At 46.1% G+C, this 20,561-nt stretch overlaps 1 protein-coding gene across 1 annotated transcript in view; it reads right to left on the bottom strand.

Moving 5' to 3' along the window:
- Positions 1-2,524: 2,524 nt before the first annotated feature.
- LOC144938143 (ATP-binding cassette sub-family B member 6-like) overlaps positions 2,525-20,561 on the bottom strand; it is a 29,977-nt gene continuing 11,940 nt past the window's right edge. Inside the window, exons 4-13 of the mRNA XM_078865868.1 lie at positions 19,886-20,023; positions 17,143-17,347; positions 15,256-15,348; positions 12,728-12,920; positions 11,804-11,925; positions 9,755-9,864; positions 8,471-8,536; positions 7,179-7,304; positions 4,220-4,451; positions 2,525-3,363 (exon numbers count right to left, since the gene is read on the bottom strand). Of these exons, the coding sequence (XP_078721994.1) occupies positions 3,266-3,363; positions 4,220-4,451; positions 7,179-7,304; positions 8,471-8,536; positions 9,755-9,864; positions 11,804-11,925; positions 12,728-12,920; positions 15,256-15,348; positions 17,143-17,347; positions 19,886-20,023 (1,383 nt within the window). The 3' untranslated portion in view covers positions 2,525-3,265. The remainder of the gene's footprint in view (positions 3,364-4,219; positions 4,452-7,178; positions 7,305-8,470; positions 8,537-9,754; positions 9,865-11,803; positions 11,926-12,727; positions 12,921-15,255; positions 15,349-17,142; positions 17,348-19,885; positions 20,024-20,561) is intronic.

Genomic DNA, 20,561 nt, shown 5'->3' with positions numbered 1-20,561 from the left:
AATCTGGGTAATAAGACAGAGCCAGCAGCGTAAACTACCAAAATTATGGGAAAAAAGCCTTTTTAAAGATGTGAGTTTTCAGGGCAGATTTAAATAGCTTTAAATATAACGATTGTCTTATCAGATGCAACGCGTTCCATTGTCTTGGAGCTGCACTGGCAAAATCCCGATCCTTTAATTCTAGATTTAAGCTTTCGTGACTGCAAGAAAACTTAGGTTTTTTCGGTAAAGTCGCGTAGGGAAAAAAATAATAAAATAATAAATCACGACGTTTCGGAGGTAACACAAGTCTCCGTCTTCATGTGGGACCGTCACAGCCAAATTTACTGTATCTAGTGAAAATAAATCCAAAAGACAAGATCTTAAAAAGAAATCCAAAAAGACAAGATCTTAAATACTAGTTAACTAGTATTTAAGATCTTGTCTTCTGGATTTATTTTCCCTTGATACAGTAAATTTTGCTGTGACGGTCCCACCTGAAGACGGAGACTTGTGTTGCCTCCAAAACGTCGTGATTTATTATTTTATTTTTAACTACGTGACTTTACCGAAAAAACCTAAGAGTAAAAATCCCGATCACCAACTTTTTAAAACGTTCTACAAATCCACATTTGTATTACATCATATTAATGCTCGTCGTCTGTGCAACCTTTTTTTTAATACTGCGACCATGCGTTGCCGAGTAATGGGCGAAAAAGAAACGCACTTATGCGGACTACAGAATTCAAAACCCCGCTGTGTGCAGTACGAAATCAAATGTTTCTCTGCTGGCCGCGAGGACCAAACGCCAGCCAAGCAACAGGCGTCCCCATCAGCGGTGTCCCCAGAAACGGTATCCATAGTAACGGTATCCACGGTAACGGCATCCATTAGCAACGACCGGGCCTTCCGGAAGCCAAAGGTGAGCATCAGGGAGGAGCCTAGTGGGGAGTTCTGGACGGAATATTTTACTGGTAGGAACCTCCTGGTTACACCAGCCCACAGGGGATTATAGTGTCCGTCCGTCGTGCAGGGAGGGGCTGGGTGGGGAGGGGCTGGGTGGGGAAGGGAGGGTGGGGAGGGGCTGAGTGGGGAGGGGCTGGGTGGGAAGGGTGGGGAAGGGTGGGGAAGGGCTGGGTGGGGAGGGGCTGGGTGGGAAGGGTGAGGAGGGGCTGGGTCGGGAGGGGAGGGTGGGGCTGGGTGGGGAGGGGCTGGGTGGGCTGGGTGGGGGGCTGGGTGGGGAGGGGCTGGTCACCCCGTGGTGCCCTTATAAAACTCAACGTTTAACCTACTCACGCCGGCTTGTGCCCGCCCTCACAGTCGGGCATATTTGCGGAATAAACCACACCGACAACCCAACATTCCTACCAGCTCCCTCCGCAGGAATGTGTTACTGAATGAGGCAATAATGAGAATTGATTAAAACAGGTCCCTGCGGGGTGGGCTGGTAGGAACGAACAAATACGATACGAAGGGAGAGTTTGAGGCCTAGTTCTAGGCTGTAGGCTTTAGACCGCTGAGTTAATTTTTAATTAAAATGTTTTAATTATTAATGTAAAAGCTTTGCATTTAAATGTTTCTATTTATAAACATCAGGGAATGTAACATTGTTAAACATTAACTCCCTTTCACACACGCGGGGGTACGATACGAAGGGAGAGTTTGAGGCCTAGTTCTAGGCTTTAGGCCTAGCTGTAGGCTTTAGGCCGCTGTGAGTTAATTTTTAATTTAAATGTTTTAATTAAAAACTATCTCAGGGAATTATAAGGGAATGTTACACTTGTTTAGCCAGGAAAGCGTCACTGAGTCTAAAGGTTTTTGTAGGGTCCTGCCAAGTGTTTGCAGTAGGGGGCGATGTTGCTACACCTAATTGGACATCGGACGGACGGACGATAATCTATTGTAGGCTGGTTCACTTCGTTCCTACTAGTATGAGTCATTGAATGCATGCAACTTCCCAGGTTTAGAATGCAGGGTTCCAGAGCCTTCTCAATGGTCACGCATACATTTTGCAATGGTCAGTACACTGAAAACTGTATTACTCCCGTCTCTACATGGCTTAAGATGATTGCTTCAAGACTATTGCTGCCACGAATTCGAATGCAATTTCTAATTATCCAAATTAAACACTGAAATATTGAATAACATTACTTGTCACTCTGCACGTTTATTGAAATGCTCTACGCGTTTGTTGTTGCTGATTGTTAAGTTTCTGCATTTGCAGGCCTTCCTCCTGAATTATCATTTTCTTTTTTAAATGCGTTTGTAATTTATATTTCCTCTTTTAATATTTTCTGTATGCTATCACTCCTGGTAATCCCACTTTAAATCAGCGGGTCGCCCTTGAAAAAAACTGCTGTTTATCTCAATGGGCCTTGTCTCAAAATATATTTTTAATTAATTTTGGGAAATGATATTGCATACAGTGCTAAAGCCAACAAAATCATTGTGATACGGTCAGCCTGACTGATTTGCGAACAATAACTAAGATGTCATCTCAAACGTTACACTGCACTGCAAATGCTGCAACACTTTAACTCAGGTTCTCACTTTTATTAACAATGTAATAACATAGTGAAACCGAGCCATATACAAACTGTTCAATTACAAACACTTCACAATGACAAAATACATCATCATACTTTTCATAAACATAATCACCACTACTATTTATGGAAAATATAATTCACATTCAAAAGTGAAACATGTCAAAAAGTTTTTTTAAGTTTATGAAAGATTGAAATGGTGAGGAAAGCAGAAAGATGAGAATAGATTCAAGGGGGAAATATAGAGAGAAGAGTAAGGGACCCAGCAACAAACCCTGCAGAACACTCACACTGAGGGGAGGGAGGGGATAGAGACTCGTGCAGTCAAAGTTACATTCTCTCTCCCTGCTCAAATGAGCGATGGGGCAGACCTCATCTCAATTGGCTGGCTTTTGCTGGTGGTGGATTTCCACATTCCCATGTCAGACCAGTAAATCCATAGAATAACCACTATTAATATCCCAAGCATTTTTATTACATTCATGGAACCTGGAGGTATGAGGAGCCGAGTTAGCTATTGACAAGGAATTGAACTTGTAACCTTCCAAGCGATGTGCGCTAACCACAGTGAAACCTGGCCAGCCAGTATGTACACAAGCCTTGCTTGATTTTATACCTGAATATTGAAGTTCATATTTCATTTGTAAGTAGAAAATATATAAAAGCTGGTGAGTTTTTTTTCATGAATAGTATATGCTGGTGCATTGCTTCAATTGGCACGGTGAGATGCTTAGGCGCTGTCAGCCCCGTCTTCTGAAAACCAGGGAGGTGATGCTGTTCCCTGTGCTGCCCCCAAAGGTGAAGGTCGGGGTTGGGATCTGCTCTTCCAGCTCGAACCCTGAACCAGGGCGACAACACGCACAGAGCTCAAACTCCGATCATAAACATAGAGCTCTGACCTTCAAGACTTCATCCAAATACAGACCTCAAATGCAGATCTCTGACACCAACCTGAAGCACACAATTCCATTCATTACAGACAAATAAACCCCACTTAGAGATCTTAAACATACTCCATACTGCACACTCCACGTATATATTGGATCCATCCAAAATTGACCATATAGATCCTAAATATCGACAAGAAAAAGGGACCTAAACATTCATCCCAAACACACAATTTTCCAACGCAGACCCATGAGCAAGATCCCAAACTCAGATCCTAAATAAAAACTCCAAACAGACTCTACAAATAAGAGCATATTACAGACCCCAAAAACAAACGCCAAAAGAACACCTCATCGACTACAGATTATATATAATGTAAGGATGCTATTAAATAAATGGTAAAAAAAACATGGAAACTCAATCGTGGGAGATTCATGTCAAGCGACTCTCAAACGCAGCCCTCAAATACCTCCTCAATGGGAGATATTGTGTACATATGTATGTTGAACTTCTTTCGCACTGTACGTAGCCAACCGTGTGCATCGGAGATGTGGGGGAAGTACCACGTGGTCGTGTGGATTTTCCTCCGGGTCCTCCGGTTTTTCCCTCTACACTTATAAACATGCATTTAGAGTGTTTGGCTGCTATACATTTCCACGTGATAAGCCACTTCGTTGTGCTATCATATGTGGCCAGGTCGCTTCTGAACAAGAGCTGCATAGCTCAGCGGACCTTACCTGGTAAAATAAAAATAAAAGTTTAGGTTAACTTTGATGCACTGTCGAGTATTACGACGACGTTCTCACCGTCGGAGAAGTGCGAGAGCAGCTCGAGCCGCGTCCAGTTGCACGAGGTGATGACGAAGAGTCCACCGGGCGCGAGCACTCGCCGCAGAGCCTCCACGTAGTCCGCCCGCCGCTCGGTCGCCCCATCGGGGCTCAGTGACACCGCGTCCAACGTGCCCTTGTCCACGCACACGTCGAACGGCCCCAAACCGCGGTCCCCCGCCGCCGCTGCTAGTGCCAGGAAGTCCGCCTCCTGCAATTAGTCCGTTGGTTAATGAAGGAAAGCCGACTTTTGTTTGGTTTATCTGTGAGGCCTCAGAACCAGATGAACAAAACAGGCGGCGAAAACAAGTGGCACTTTGCTTTATGTATGTCGAACTTCTTTTGCACCATACATAGCCAACCGTGATAATCGATTTATTTTTATCTTACCAGGTAAGGCCCACAGAGCTATGTAGCTCTTTTTCAGAAGCGACCTGGCTATCACAAATGATAGCTCAACGAAGTGGCCTATTATGTCTCTATTATGTGGAAATGTATAAAACAAGAACCTGGAGAAAAATCCACGCGACCACGGGGAGAACATGCAAACTCCAAATATACAGGCGTCGTGGACGGGATCGAGCCCAAGACCTCCTGTATATCGGGCGAGGGAGTCAACATCTTGCCACCACGAGGTGTGGGGGTACATAGGCTGTGAATCTCTGAAGGCTGCATTAAGATAAACTCGAGTTTAAAATCACTATCACGCTTGCAATGCAGCACTTTGAAGGCAGGGATTGGTGAATCATGCAGATTAGTAAACTGCCAAAGCTGCTGGCCTGCGAGTTATCTCGAAAATACATCTTGAATCAAACTGTGCAGAGTTTTGTGTGTTATTTCTATTTACCTTTGGTTTTTTCTCTGGGTACAGTACAGATAGTCCCCGAGTTACGATATTTCGATCTTACGATGGCGATAGCGATACAAAAAAATTGTCAAATATTTTAAATTTCGCGCGGCAGGCAAACGCAGCAGCGTACGAGGTACGATACTGTACCTTGGGACGCTGCCGGGATGTACGCATCTCCCGCCTTGTGTGGTGATGCCTCATTTCTCACCAGCGGTCGATGGAGTTAAGTGTTAGCGCGTGTATTTTTTTCTCCTGGGTAGGTAAGGCCATCTTCGACTTACGATATTTAAGTAGAGGACTACCTGTAGTCTGTTTTCCTCCCATGTACAAAACTGACCAAATATCTGAACACATGACCCGTCTTGAGAATCGCCACCATACTCTAGTGACATCACTGCAGTGATGTACTAAAACCTTTGGCGTGATGCTGTTGACTTTCTTTCAAATACATTTATTACTAAAGCTTCAAACACATGCCAGTAGGAATTGGTCACAGATTTAATATACAAAAGGAGTCGAAAATTGGTAGCAAATTGTTTGGCAGTAGAGACATCAGTGCTTTAAAAAAAAACATTACGTATTCAGGTGTAGTAACCTTACATTACGTATTCAGGTGTAGTAACCTTACATTACGTATTCAGGTGTAGTAACCTTACATTACGTATTCAGGTGTAGTAACCTCACATTACGTATTCAGGTGTAGTAACCTCACATTACGTATTCAGGTGTAGTAACCTTACATTACGTATTCAGGTGTAGTAACCTTACATTACGTATTCAGGTGTAGTAACCTCACATTACGTATTCAGGTGTAGTAACCTTACATTACGTATTCAGGTGTAGTAACCTCACATTACGTATTCAGGTGTAGTAACTTTACATTACGTATTCAGGTGTAGTAACCTCACATTACGTATTCAGGTGTAGTAACTTTACATTACGTATTCAGGTGTAGTAACCTTACATTACGTATTCAGGTGTAGTAACCTTACATTACGTATTCAGGTGTAGTAACCTTACATTACGTATTCAGGTGTAGTAACCTTACATTACGTATTCAGGTGTAGTAACTTTACATTACGTATTCGGGTGTAGTAACCTTACATTACGTATTCAGGTGTAGTAACCTCACATTACGTATTCAGGTGTAGTAACCTTACATTACGTATTCAGGTGTAGTAACCTTACATTACGTATTCAGGTGTAGTAACCTTACATTACGTATTCGGGTGTAGTAACCTTACATTACGTATTCAGGTGTAGTAACCTTACATTACGTATTCAGGTGTAGTAACCTTACATTACGTATTCGGGTGTAGTAACCTTACATTACGTATTCGGGTGTAGTAACCTTACATTACGTATTCAGGTGTAGTAACTTTACATTACGTATTCGGGTGTAGTAACCTTACATTACGTATTCAGGTGTAGTAACCTTACATTACGTATTCAGGTGTAGTAACCTTACATTATGTATTCAGGTGTAGTAACTTTACATTACGTATTCGGGTGTAGTAACCTTACATTACGTATTCAGGTGTAGTAACCTTACATTACGTATTCAGGTGTAGTAACCTTACATTACGTATTCAGGTGTAGTAACCTTACATTACGTATTCAGGTGTAGTAACCTTACATTACACGGTCTCCTTCACAGTGGACGTGAAAGATCCCCTGATGTAATTGGAAATGAGTAGTAAATTGTGCGTTGGCGGACAAGTCCAAATTTGCAATTGAATTTCCTCAATTGAGATTACACGTAGCAACATTGCCCCCTAGAGTCAAAATTAAGTTTTGTACCTTGGTAAAAACTAGTTTTTTCTAGTCCACTGCTGCAATGTTATGAACGAAGAAAAACTACTACAGGCTGCCTGTCAAACCCAGCACTTTCGTGATAGCCTTGCACTATAACAATGGCACCAGGCTATGATGCATACCAAATGTAATCAATCATTATTATCTAGATATAAACACGAGCACATGCTCTTGACTTAACAACTAAGCCTATCTCATGCCTTGGCCCCTAACCATAACCCCTTAACCGTGACCTCGACCACCCCCGGGGGAGGGCTTCAAATCTGCGCTCACCTGTAGCTTCTTGTTGGTAACGAAGTTGGCGCTGAGCAGGGAGCCGGCCAATAGGCCCAGGGCGATCACCACGTTCTGCGCTTGATTGAGCACGGCCAGAGAAGCGTTGGTCTTCCACTCGGCATCCTTCCCAGCATCAGCGAGACAAAGACAAATATCCCCGTATAGTCTTAACAGACTATGGGTGCAAGTGCTGTTAGCGAGCACCTATGAAGGCCGGCACAGCACACGAGGGGAGTGGGCGGCTAGCACCACGCCCGGCCGCTTTTGTCTCCCCAGTGGTGATGCTTACACTCGGCACCAGGTGCTCATTTGAGGCCGAGTCGACCTAGGAGATGCCCAGGACCGGTTCAGATAATCGTATTGGGCGTGAGCGGTACTCGAACTCGAGTCGTCAGGTTCATAGCGCAGCGTGGTAACCGCTACACTACCACATCCCCAGAGCGACACAGCCACACATTCACACATTGCGTATTTCAGCAAAAAAACACTTTCACTTGGCGAATGTAAATATAAACATATAAAGGAGTTATATTTTTGTCATCTCCTTCCATGACGTGTACGCGTTTTTGTCTGTTGTTATGATTATTATTGTTGTTACCACTACAAGAATGAAAAGGATATTTTATAAAGTGACACGCAGTCCACCTATGGCCAAATAATGTGATCATTTCAACTGGTAACGCACCACCGCCGCACAGTATTCGCTCGCTCTCTAACAGAGACAGCGACTCAGCGGCGCGAAGAGGAACCACAGACAAGTGGGGAAGGCGGCAGCAGCCAGGTGGTGAGCCGATGCCAATTCCCCCCCTGCCACGCCCAAGCTCTGTAATCCTCTATATATGTTAAGGTGTTATTGGCCAATTAATGAGCGTTTACAAATCACCATGAATGTGCCCGATCTCGTTAGATTTAGGAAGCTATGCAGGGTGGAGCTTGCATAGTACATGGTTGGCCAAGCCGAAACGTCGTGAGAATTATTTTATTATGTTTTATTTTTATTATTTTATTACTTCCCTTCTACGTGACTTTACCGAAAGAACCAAGAAGAAGAACAATACGATTGTTTTAGGCTGCAGGGCTATGCGGAGGGCAGAAAATTTAAAATCAATTGCGCTGCTGTGCTTCCAACGATCAACGAAAGTACGCCCCGGCCTTCACAAACCCATAATGGCCACAGTAAAGTGTGGTAAAATAACCCGCACATGCCGCATGGCGTGGGGGAGGCCCTCGTCCGGTGACATGTTCATGACGTGCAGTGTAGTAGGCGTGGCTTTAAGGTGCCTACGCACCTGATATTCCACAATGGTCTGGTTGAATCTTTGTACTTCGTAGCTCTCAGCATTGTAGTATTTCACCTGCAAGAAAAATTACGACACTTCGGGTCAATGCCATTTCGTTCAACCTTTTTTTTATTCCTCCAAGTTTGCGGTTTTTTTTAAGTTAAAAGAGTTGTGAACAACTTTGTAAGATGAAGAAAAATCAAGGTAACACTAATCGTGCTTCTGTATTATTGTCTGAATGTCACATACTTCCACATCGGATAATTGAGATGGGAGTAAATAAAACGAGTTGAATAACTAAAATTTGTCACGTAATTAAAACTAAAATTGTATTTGCAACAATTTAATGCGTATAAGACATTTGCAATATCAATAGGATGGGCTGGTACCAACCTGTTTCACAATAATGTCCTTCATCTAAAACATCCTTATCGTGCCTTGAGACTTTTTTTGGACGATCGTGCATTGAGATATTTTACCAGCTCCTTTATAGTGAAAGCCCACACAGAGGTCATGAACCCTACTTGCTGACCAACTCCTGACCAAATCGCAGCCTCAGCAAGAAGCCCAGGAGATGGGAGCCTCACGTACATGATCATTGCTGCATATTTCCACGAACGCTGTAATAAGCATTTGCCACCAAGCATAGATCACATGGGTACAGCCACTGGGTGTAGGGATTGTCTGAAGACCCAGAAGATGTTTAGAGACACATCTCAGAGACACACGTTTTTTTATATCATGGTAATTTGGAGTGATGTTTTTTTCCTTCAACAAGGCAACACTAAATGTTGATTATGCTGACGACGGAATCTTTTAATACACAGTAGCACTCACGGACACAAGTAGGCTCAGTACAGAGTTGGCAGGCAGTAGTAGCCAGTAGCTGTGTAGATTTAATATCGCACACAAAACTCCTCTTCCCTACGACAAAGTGGGGGGGGGGGGAGGGCGAACTTCACAAATCAAATCTCCAATCTTCCCAATAACCACCAGGAGCCAGTCACTAGCAGGAGTCCCCCAACTTCCAGCGTGGCTGCGCCCCTGGTAGCCGAAGCTGCCACCTGCACCCGATTGGCAGCGGAGGTCTCTGCAGGGCGCGGTGGGCCCTGTTTAACACCCGAGTGTGGTCATCTGGGTCAGACTGCACGTTGACAATTTCTTCTCTCACAGGCTTTTGCTACGTGCTATACTGCAGGCATCTCCGCTCTACAATTCGGCCTAACCCCTACAAGACCGCGCGTGGATTACGAGCGGCTGCGATAACTTTCTTGCGCTAGAATTGCGCATTACCGTCTCGAAGTTGAGCAGCGAGTCCACGGCCTTAGACTTGGATAGGTTATCTTTGGTGTTCATCTCACGCCGGTACTTTGTCCTCCACTCGGTGATCGCGATCGTGATGCCTGGAGGGCCAATCGTCATTGTTGTCAGCAGCGTCGTCACCATTATTTTGGTCACAGTCATCGGCAAACATGCTTCACAATCATTCACGAGTTGGGCGATGGTCCATTGAAAGAAAAGCTTCAGACAAATTGACAAGTGGCTTGAAACCTTCATCATCAGTGCTGTTATTCACGATCGCTCATGGCAGCACCAATCTCCTTTGATACTGCATTGGCAAGTGGTGCACAAACACAAATAACAAAAACCCAACAAATCCAACAATAAAACTTACCAAAAATAGGAATAATCTCCATATATATAAGGCAAAGTTGTGATTATGTGTGTCTGTTCAAAATGTCTTGCGTACTTTCTGACATGCAACAAACTTGAAATTTGCCATGTGGGTACTTTCCAGACTGTACACCATGCAAAAATTATAAAAATACACTTTTGGGGGGGGGGAGCTCAATAATGCATACATTTTTTGCACGGCAAGTGAGCTGTGACGTCAAATCTGTCACGTGACCCGCGCATGTGGAAGCGTAACGCATTGTAGTGTAGTGGTCAGCGCGCCGCGCTACGAACCCGGCGACCCGAGTTCGATTCCCGCTCACGGCCACCACCGGTGATGATTATTTGAACTGGTCCTGGGCCTCCCCTAGGTCGACTCAGTCTCAAACGACTAACTGGTGTGGTGTGTGAACATCGCCACTGGGGAGACAAAGGCGGCCGGGCGTGGTGAATCCAAGTCCCGATGGAAGCCGGGTAGTAAAGCTAGTCATCTATAACAGAGGAAATTTGGGGCAATGCCCTTCCTTCAGAGCAAGGGCCATTTCCCCAAACTTCACCTTTTTATTTCCCTTCCGGGTCAGTGTTGTCGACAAACGTATTGAGTGTTTGTGACTTGAGAGCAAGCGAGGGAGGGCCCCCACCTCAGACCAGGAGTCCGGTTTTCAAAAGGGACTCGGATCAGAGTAAATACATCGGCACGAAACAACAAAATCAAGTGCAACGGACGTAAATGCCGCAAACAGCTCCTGGGGTGCAACCACCAATTAGTCGCTCTCTCGCGGGCGGTCGCCAAACTAATTACTCTTCTACTGCCAGTACCGTGGTTACAGTTCCCCTCTGAGCCTCACTCATTGAGCTCGTCCACCGATGGTCGAGCACTCCCACACCGACCGTTTCATCCCATCCACACCGGGTTCACACAACGTGCTGCAGGTCACAAAGAGTCTCTTATCCTTCTGCCCACGCACCGCTTTACACCATGGAATTCCCTCCCATCGTCTCTTTTCTTCAAGCTCTAATAACTTCGCTCAATTCTTATCGATCATAACTGTGATAGTGCTGGCTGTTGCTGGACACACGACGTTTTGGGCCTTAGCCTTGTGCTCAGCAATTGTGTTAAAATAAATCAATAAAAACTATTGTAAAAGGACTAAGTAGAACCCTGACTTGGCTTTTGAATTAATTCATAACCTTCTGCTGCTCGGCCATTATAAGACATTGTCCACGGTGGTGATAGCGAGGGTCTTGGGTCTGTGTTAATTGTGGTGGTGGTCAGGCCTGTGGTGAGGTCTTGTGTCTGTGTTAATGATGGTAGTGGTGAGGTCTGGGGTCTGTGTTAATGATGGTAGTGGTGAGGTCTGGGGTCTGTGTTAATTGTAGTGGTGGTCAGGCCTGTGGTGAGGTCTTGTGTCTGTGTTAATGATGGTAGTGGTGAGGTCTGGGGTCTGTGTTAATGATGGTAGTGGTGAGGTCTGGGGTCTGTGTTAATTGTAGTGGTGGTCAGGCCTGTGGTGAGGTCTTGTGTCTGTGTTAATGATGGTAGTGGTGAGGTCTGGGGTCTGTGTTAATGATGGTAGTGGTGAGGTCTGGGGTCTGTGTTAATTGTAGTGGTGGTCAGGTCTTGAACCTGTGCTGGTAGCCACCCAGAGTGGGTAAGCCTCCACTCACCGAGATAGACGCACATGCAGACGAAGACAATGAGGCCGAACCAGGCGTTGAAGAACGTGACGAAGTAGATGATGGCGATCACGATGTCAACGATCGTGGGCAAAATGCTGAACACAATGTAGCTGCAGGACCACAACGAATTACGCATTAAGAGATAACGCAATCGTTACGAGAGTTTATTCCGGGAGACTTCATTATAGAATGAGGCTCACAACACACACACACACACATGAAATTGTGCATGTAAAATCTGATTAGCTACATTGTATGCAACTTGTAAGCAAATGCTATGCGCATGCTGCATTTCGATAACGATGTAGAATGGAGATTGAACAAACGAGACACAATATAAGCGAAACGAAAAAATATACAAAAATAAATGATCCAATTCAATTTGTCAAATCGCTAAGCGGGAGAACCGTGACATGCGTAGGCTGGCATGCTCGCTCATCTCGCACACACACACACCCACACACACCCACACACGAGACACACACCTATACCGGAGAAGCGTGCACACACGCACTTGACACACCTGAGACACACACACACCTGAGACACACACACACACCTGAGATACACACCTGAGACACACACATACCTGAGACACACACACACACCTGAGACACACACCTGAGACACACACACACACCTGAGACACACACATGAGACACAAACACACACACCTGAGACACACACACCTGAGACACGCACATACACTAGAGAAGCAAGTCCTGTTAACGAGCACCTACTAAGGCCAGCATGGCACACAAAGGGGTGGGTAGCCGGCACCACCATGCCCGGCCGCCTTCCTCTCCCCGGTGCTGATGACATTCACACGCCGCACAAGGTACTCATCGAAGACCGAGTCCACTACGCACTTGAGGAACACGCACACACACACGCACGCACACACACACGCACCTGAGCAGGCTGTTGATGCTGCTGGTGCCGCGGTCGACGCTGCGCAGCACCTCGCCCGTCTTGCGGCCCAGGTGCCAGCGCAGCGACAGCGAGTGCAGGTGCTCAAAGAGCTGCACCTGCACCTCGCGGTTCGTGAACTGCTGCACGCGGATCCACACGAAGGAGCGCATGTTGCTGATGAAGCCGGACGAGCCTGCTCCACGACACGCGGTGGGGGGGGGGGCACGGAGACAAGAAGGGGGAGGAAAGCCGTGAAACCACTGCCGCTACTCCCTGCCCTCGCCCCCCCCCCCAGCTACGACCAGGCCCACCTGGACTCCTATCACTACCCCTTATCACTACCCTTGCCACTACCCCTGTCACTACCCCTACCTCTATAACAGTGGTTCTTAACCTTTACTGCAGCCTGGCACCCCTTTGGTTCTCAATCGATTAAAAAATGTACAACGTTAATAAAGACATAGAGTTTGATTAAACAAAGTAGTTGTACTTAGGTGCCCGTGCGTAATTTATGTTTTCGATGATTTACCCCAGAAAGGGCATCTCACACCCCCAGGTTAAGAACCACTACTTTATCACTACCCCAACCCCTATGCCAACCCCCTATCACTACCCCTACCCCCACCTCTACCCCTATTACTATACTATCTCTATCACTCCCCCTACCCCAACCCCTCCTTAACCTCTCCTGCCCGTTCTCCTGTTACCATAACTACACTTGTAAGAACCCCACTATCTCAAACACCGTTAATCCTACGTACAATTTTCTAATTTCTGTAAAGCGACTTCGAATAAGACACTACATCATTAGACCTCCTTTGCCAGTACCAAAATATAATAATAGGGTTTTTCCCCTTTTTTCTGGCAACAAAACTGAAACCTTTTTACAAGGATTCATGTCTGCATTAACCATTACTTTGATAGTGCATTGTCTTTGAGCTGTACGCCTTTTGGCGTCCTCTGGTCGAGCACCAATTGGGTCGAGACTCAAAAGAAAACTGTTCCTGGTGTGGACCAATGAGTTTCAAGGACAATGCCAATATATTATCATAGTGTGTTTTTTTTTGCATTTTGACTGCAAGTATTTTGGTTAATGCAGACATCCTTGTAAAAATGTTTCAGATTTGTTGCCAGAAAAAAGGGGAAAACCCCTATTATTAAGACACTACATATATCTTTGTAAGATAGAGTAAGATAGCTACTCAGATACGTTTGCAGTGATTTCGATGGTGAGGCACGATGCCGACTGCAGTGGTTGATCGGTGGATAGGCCATTAGAATGTGTAATTTCCACCATGAGCTTCAAGGCCAGACGCACCGACACACTGCACATTTCAGCAAGGGAACGCGTAGGGAGAGAAATTGTGGGTTGCGACACCACACACACATCGTGTTCGACTGAATGGATTTCAGTGAATAGATTCGGTTCCCGATGAATCTTCCAGCACATTGCGGCGCAAAGTCAGATACTGTGCCGGACGACACGCAACCTGAAAAGATGCTGTCTTTCCGACAGACCTGTTCTTCACCTGAGGACGCTGTCTTTCCGACAAACCTGTTCTTCACCTGAGGACGCTGTCTTTCCGACAGACCTGTTCTTCACCTGAGGACGCTGTCTTTCCGACAGACCTGTTCTTCACCTGAGGGCGCTGTCTTTCCGACAGACCTGTTCTTCACCTGAGGACGCTGTCTTTCCGACAGACCGGTTCTTCACCTGAGGACGCTGTCTTTCCGACAGACCTGTTCTTCACCTGAGGACGCTGTCTTTCCGACAGACCTGTTCTTCACCTGAAAAAACGCTGTCTTTCCGACAGACCTGTTCTTCACTTGAGGACGGCTGCTTGCGTTGTGGCCGAAACGTCGTGAGAATTATTTTATTATATTTTATTATTTTATTATTTCCCTTCTACGTGACTTTACCGAAAGAACCAAGAAGATGAGCCTGAAAAGGCATCGGTCAGCTACAGCCGCCATGGGATCCCATTGATCTTTTCCACCTGCCAGATTCAAAATATTCACATGCGACTTTTAACAGGAGCACGATCATCAACATATTTGGATGTTCGTCGTCGCATGTAGAATGCCTCTCTCGAAGCGTCTCCTTGCTGAGATGTGCAATGTGACCATGCTCATCGGTGTAGGTGGTCCTGCAACAGTGGTGGAAATTCCACATTCTCCTGGCTAGGGTCAATCTATTCAAAAGTCAATAACTGCAGTAGGCATCTGCCTCATTGCCAAATTAAAAATGTAACTGAAGACCACTGACCAATGGACACACTGGACTCATCAGCAAGGAGAGGCCAGTTTAATAAACAATGCCGAATTGCCCAGTGTTAAGGAGGAAAAAGGGCGAGACAAACACGGTGAGGCCGTTGCACTTATTATTCAGCTTTTTTTTTTTACCATCGTTGAAAACGTTTAGCCAAAAGACGACTTCGCAAACGAACCGGCAACTCGCTTAAAAACCCACAAAAAAACGACCGCTGAAAGGAGCTCGACAGCGAGGCCACGCTCAAGTGCACACGTACCTGCCCCTCCGCCCTGCAGAAACTTGAGCCCCACATAGGTGACCACAGTCCAGGCCACGGTGCTCCAGGGAGCCTCCTGCGTGAGGTCATTCACTGGGTAATCCACCACGGGAAGAAGAGACAAGGGGCAGCGTTTATTATGGTCGCCGTGAAAACGTGAATTCTAACCTTCTTCAATGGGTGTTTGCGGTGGGGAGGGGGGTGGAGCAGTGGTAATAATTGTGCATTGCAGCAAAAAATGGCCTGGGTTCGATTTCTGCCTCGAGCACCTTTCTGTGTGAAGCGTATACGGTTCACCCTCTGTTCTGCATTGGGTTTCCTCTGGGTTCTTCAGTTTCCTCCCACAGCCACAAACATTACATTGCAATTGGTATTGAACCCCTCTAGAAACAATTTTGATTAATCTTTTTATTTTACTAGGCAAGGCCCACTGAGCTATATAGCTCTTTTTTAGAAGTGACCTGGCCACAAATGATAGCTCAACTAAGTGGCTTATCACGTGGAAATTTACATCAGCCAAATACTCTAAATGCATGTTTCTAAATGTGGATGGAAAAACCGAACGACCCAGAGAAAAATCCACGTGACCATGGAGAGAGAGAGAGAGAGAACATGCAAACTCCAAATATACAGGTGTCATGGCCAGGATCGAACCCACGACCTCCTGTATATCAGGCGAAGTAGTCAACATCTCGCCAACGTGGTGCCCCTAAGGAAGAGTCATTGGGCTTAGTGTGGCTTTGTGGGTAAATAACGGACAATAAGTGAAAATGGGACAAATCACACGCTTACGGGGTAGGAAGCAAAGTCCAATGTACCATTGTTTTTAAAGCGTGGCCGGTTGGCTCAAATGTCGGCACACATGGAGCTGGCACCGCTGAGGTGCTGGGTTTGAATCTGGGCAGGCACCCATTGGTTAAATATGGCTCTCAAGTGCAGCTTTGTTGCCAATGACTGCACACACACGAAAAAAAATGTTCGTAAAATTTTGCCGTGTACTCAATTCGTATGAATTGTAAATCTGGCAAATTTAAAACATCAGTTTGTGACGAACATTCCAAATACTGCTTATGGAGCAAGGTGGGTGGGAAAATGCTGCCCGATAAGCGTGGATAAGAGGTCAGCTGAGATTTCAGTAGTTCTCTGGTATCTCTTTGTTGCTGTTTGGTCGAAAACACGAGGTGACGAATTGCTCTGTGAGAGTTGCAAACGGATCACTGGTCTCACGACATTGGGAGGGAAAGACAACAATGTACAAAAAGCATTCCTAAGTAGATGCAACGCCTTTGAGTTCATTGCATACTGCCTGACAACCACCGGTGAACAGTGACCTATTTTTGACACATGCATGCGTGCATTCGCGACAGAGCGCTATAAATACTTGGAGGCTCAATTTAAAGTTCATATTTGTTGGCCGACTGTGTGAAGGGAATTAATAAATGATCTGAATAACATAGGGTACTTATTCTAGTGTTGGTGAATATTCATTTCTATCAGTTTTTTTTTGTTGTTGGTCAAAACACAACACATCCAAAATAACTAGACAAAGCATTCCCTGCTTTGGGTATCTCTGTGTCGTCTTGAATCCTGACCACTGGCCACCATCCCCTTCGACCGATACGTCCTTACCCTCGCCCACTTACTTTACATTGCAAATCACGATGTTGAGGTGAACATTAAATTTGCAAAACCGATTCTTGGTTTACCGAGGTTCCACGAACCAATACAACTGGGATTACACATTAGCACCCATCAACCCCACTGCTGGCAGAGAAACTTAGTTATTTATCATTGTTTAATCTTCGTGACTTGCTAACCTTTTCCCTATTTTGCACCGCTATTGTTTTTTTGTATTGTTCTTATTTTTTGGGGGGGCAGGCCACGCACCGATGTTCTTGTAGTAGAGCGGCACGAACACATTGACGACGCGCTCGCCCGCCAGCATGACCAGGCAGAGCAACACGGCGAGCTGCAGACGCACGCTGCCCCGCGGCCACATGTACGGCACCAGCAGGCGCACCTTCTTGCGGAAGTCCACCCACGCGGAGGCGTTCGGCGCCGCTCGCGCCGCGCCAGCGCCCCCCAGCAGGGGCTGCAAATGGAAAAGCGTTCCCGTTGATTTTTCGTTGGAACGAAATCGCTGACGGGAATAGGTTACGCGTTGAACTTCTTTTGCGCGCTGTACGTAGCCAAACATTCTAATCGGAGGTGCGGGGGGGGGGAAGGACAACACACTAAACACAAAACAAACTAAACACCACGCTGCCGATATGATCGTCAATGGGGCGTTTCTCTATTTGATTTGTTTGAGTCCGCGATGGACTAAGAATGGGTGATAATCGTCAAGCGTGACGATGACTATGGTTGCCCGCCAAAGACAGAAGCACGACTGACTCTTGATATTCTTCTTTCATATGGCTGATCCGGTGATGCAAAGGAACAACTACAATTTCGCATTCAGGTGGTCAAGCCAGATAACCGCGTCAGGAGCAGCGTGAGTGGATCACTCTGATGTCTCCGTCGTTATTTGTGGATCGGGCATTGCGTAGTTATATCTTGTACAGTCTGTTCTGGATAACCACAATTAAGATCATTTGTAATGTCATGAAAGACTGCAGTGTATGCACAAAGACCAAACAAGGGTAATTGGCTATCTAGAAAGAGATGTAATTAATTATATTTGCGGAGGGAAATTTGCACGACCCTCACACCAATATTTGGTCATTATGGGTGGACAGAATTTTTTTTCGAATTGGTCAACTAGACCAAGAGAATGACAATTAAAAACGATGACCAAATTACGATTGCTACAGTCAACTTGGGTCATGAGGGCTACTTTGGAGAGAAACGTAGTACGATTACCTGATTACTCTTAGACATTCCTCAATTCCATGGTGGAAGTTCGCATTTCAATTATGTGACCACTGTCTCGTGCCAATTAAGTGGTGGTCATTTTATCATCTTCACACAAATTATGGGCCAAGTCACCCTCCCACCGTGTATTGAAGCAAGACCTTTTTAAAATGTTTTTTCTATGTGTAGTGACTGTGAATGTCACTGTGTGGTGCCGGGCTTGCGAGGCCAAGGCGGATAATATGTTGGCATTATGTGCAGCCCACTTACTGGGCCTAGTACCAGCCCTAGCGGGGCTTGGGTGAGCGCTGGTCAGCACGGAGGCAACGCGAGCAGCGTGCGGTGCGGGCTCCCGGTGAAGGAGCGAGAGGGAGCGTCAGCCAGCCAGGGTTACGTTGGGGCACGATACGCTGGTTGACCTGCTGTCACGTGACCGGATGCTATTGGAGGGGGGCCACCGGTGGACGGGGGCCGCTGGGCGGTCACGTGGAATAGAGGAGCTCTCGGAAGCCTTCGGGAAAGAACTCGAGAGAGATCTAGAAGGTGGGCGGGGCGAGGGGCGGAGCTAGCCCCAGCCCGGGCCGATATAACGAGGGCCCCGTGAGGGGCTCGGGGTTCTTCGTCGGGTTGCTGGTGAAGAAGATCCACGTCGGGTTGAAGAAGCCTCTAGCCACGTGGTCCGGGACCCAGCTCGTGGTCCGGGCCGGGATAGCGAACCGTGTTTAGTTCTGCCATAGCGTGGCGAGATGGGCATTCAACACCCGAGTGTAGGTTGTGTTATGTTGAGTTGATGTAATAAATAGTGTTGCTCCCAAGACAACGTCTGCGACTCAGTTAGACTCACTACATATGTAATGGGTTGTCACGTAACGAATCACAATGGAATGCAGCCATGCCGTTTGAACGTTTACGCATTTACATTGGCTTGATCATTACTCAAAATGAACTTCAATCTTACCAAGTCCGTGAGTTTTGTAATTAATAATCGATTCCGTAAAAAAAATGACGAAAACTCAACAATCGAGCAAACCTATCTGCAATACCAAACAAAGATGCATGACGCTGCATTGGCAGCTGTGCACAAGCACAATTAACAAAAACTCGTCACATTTTCCAATAACACATTCACCACAGTTCTCTTCTGTTCAGGGTCACTTTTAGTCAAAGTGATTTCCTGCTCAAATGAGCATTGAGGCGGTGCTCATCTCCAGTTTAAAGTCCTGAGCCAGAGGTAGAAATTCGACATTTCTACGGTGGAAGAAAGTCTATCCACAGGACTGCCTCTGCTTATTCCCCCCCAAAAGTGGTATCTATTTTATCGACCTCACAGTGAAGAATGATGAGCTCGGTCAACCACCAACCAAGATTTTGAACTTCTTGGTTCTTTCGGTAAAGTCACGTACTTGACAGACCTGTTCTCCACCTGAAGACGGCTGCTTGCGTTGTGGCTGAAACGTCGTGAGAATTATTTTATTATGTTATATTTTTATTATTGTATTATTTTCCTTCTACGTGACTTTACCGAAAGAACCAAGAAGATGAATCCCTGCAGTCACGAAAGCTTTAAATCGAAATTCAAGATTTTGAACTCGCGACCTTCCGATCGTGGGCAGCTCGCTCCACTACAGAGCCGCATGGCCGGTGGCAGTATCCCTGATGAACACGTGGAGCATTCGCGATCTGCGTCGCCAAGATTCAGGTGAGAAGGAGTGAAGAGTGGCGACGGGTGAAGAGGAGCGACGAATGAAGGAAAGAAGCGACGAGTGGAGGCCCTCACCCTCGCCTGTTCCACGTCCCGCTCGCCCTCATTGATGAGCACGGAGTAGGGTCGGGGGGGCAACCCCGGCGCCCGCAGTCCCAGGACGAAGAGCGCCAGGCCGCACACAAAGCGTGACACCCACAGCCCAAAGTCAACCTGCATGACACGGGCCGACCGCATGCCATCAGTTATCCAGCACACGTACCGAAGCAACGGAACAAAACTAGCACAAAACAAATTTCGATTTAAAGCTTTTCGTGACTGCAGGGATTAATCTTCTTGGTTCTTTCGGTAAAGTAACGTAGAATGGAAATAATAAAATAATAAAAATAAAACATAATAAAATAATTCTCACGACGTTTCGGCCACAACGCAAGCAGCCGTCCTCAGGTGGAGAACAGGTCTGTCAGACTGTCTCCTCGACAGACCTGTTCTCCACCTGAGGACGGCTGCTTGCGTTGTGGCCGAAACGTCGTGAGAATTATATTATTATGTTTTATTTATTTTATTTTATTATTTCCATTCTACGTGACTTTACCGAAAGAACCAAGAAGATATCACGAAACAATTTGGCCATGGCCACAGCAGCGCAAAGTCAACCTGCAAGGCACACGTCATCCAAAGTCAGAATTTCACGTTACACTCACCAACGTTAGAAGAGAATCGCAGTACAATTTGGCGACAACAAATAGGG

Source organism: Lampetra fluviatilis, chromosome 21 (genome assembly GCF_964198595.1).
Source record: "Lampetra fluviatilis chromosome 21, kcLamFluv1.1, whole genome shotgun sequence".
In the NCBI taxonomy this organism is placed as follows: domain Eukaryota; kingdom Metazoa; phylum Chordata; class Hyperoartia; order Petromyzontiformes; family Petromyzontidae; genus Lampetra; species Lampetra fluviatilis.
The sequence above is the reverse complement of the archived record's forward strand: the minus strand, read 5'-3'. Positions and strand labels throughout refer to the sequence as shown.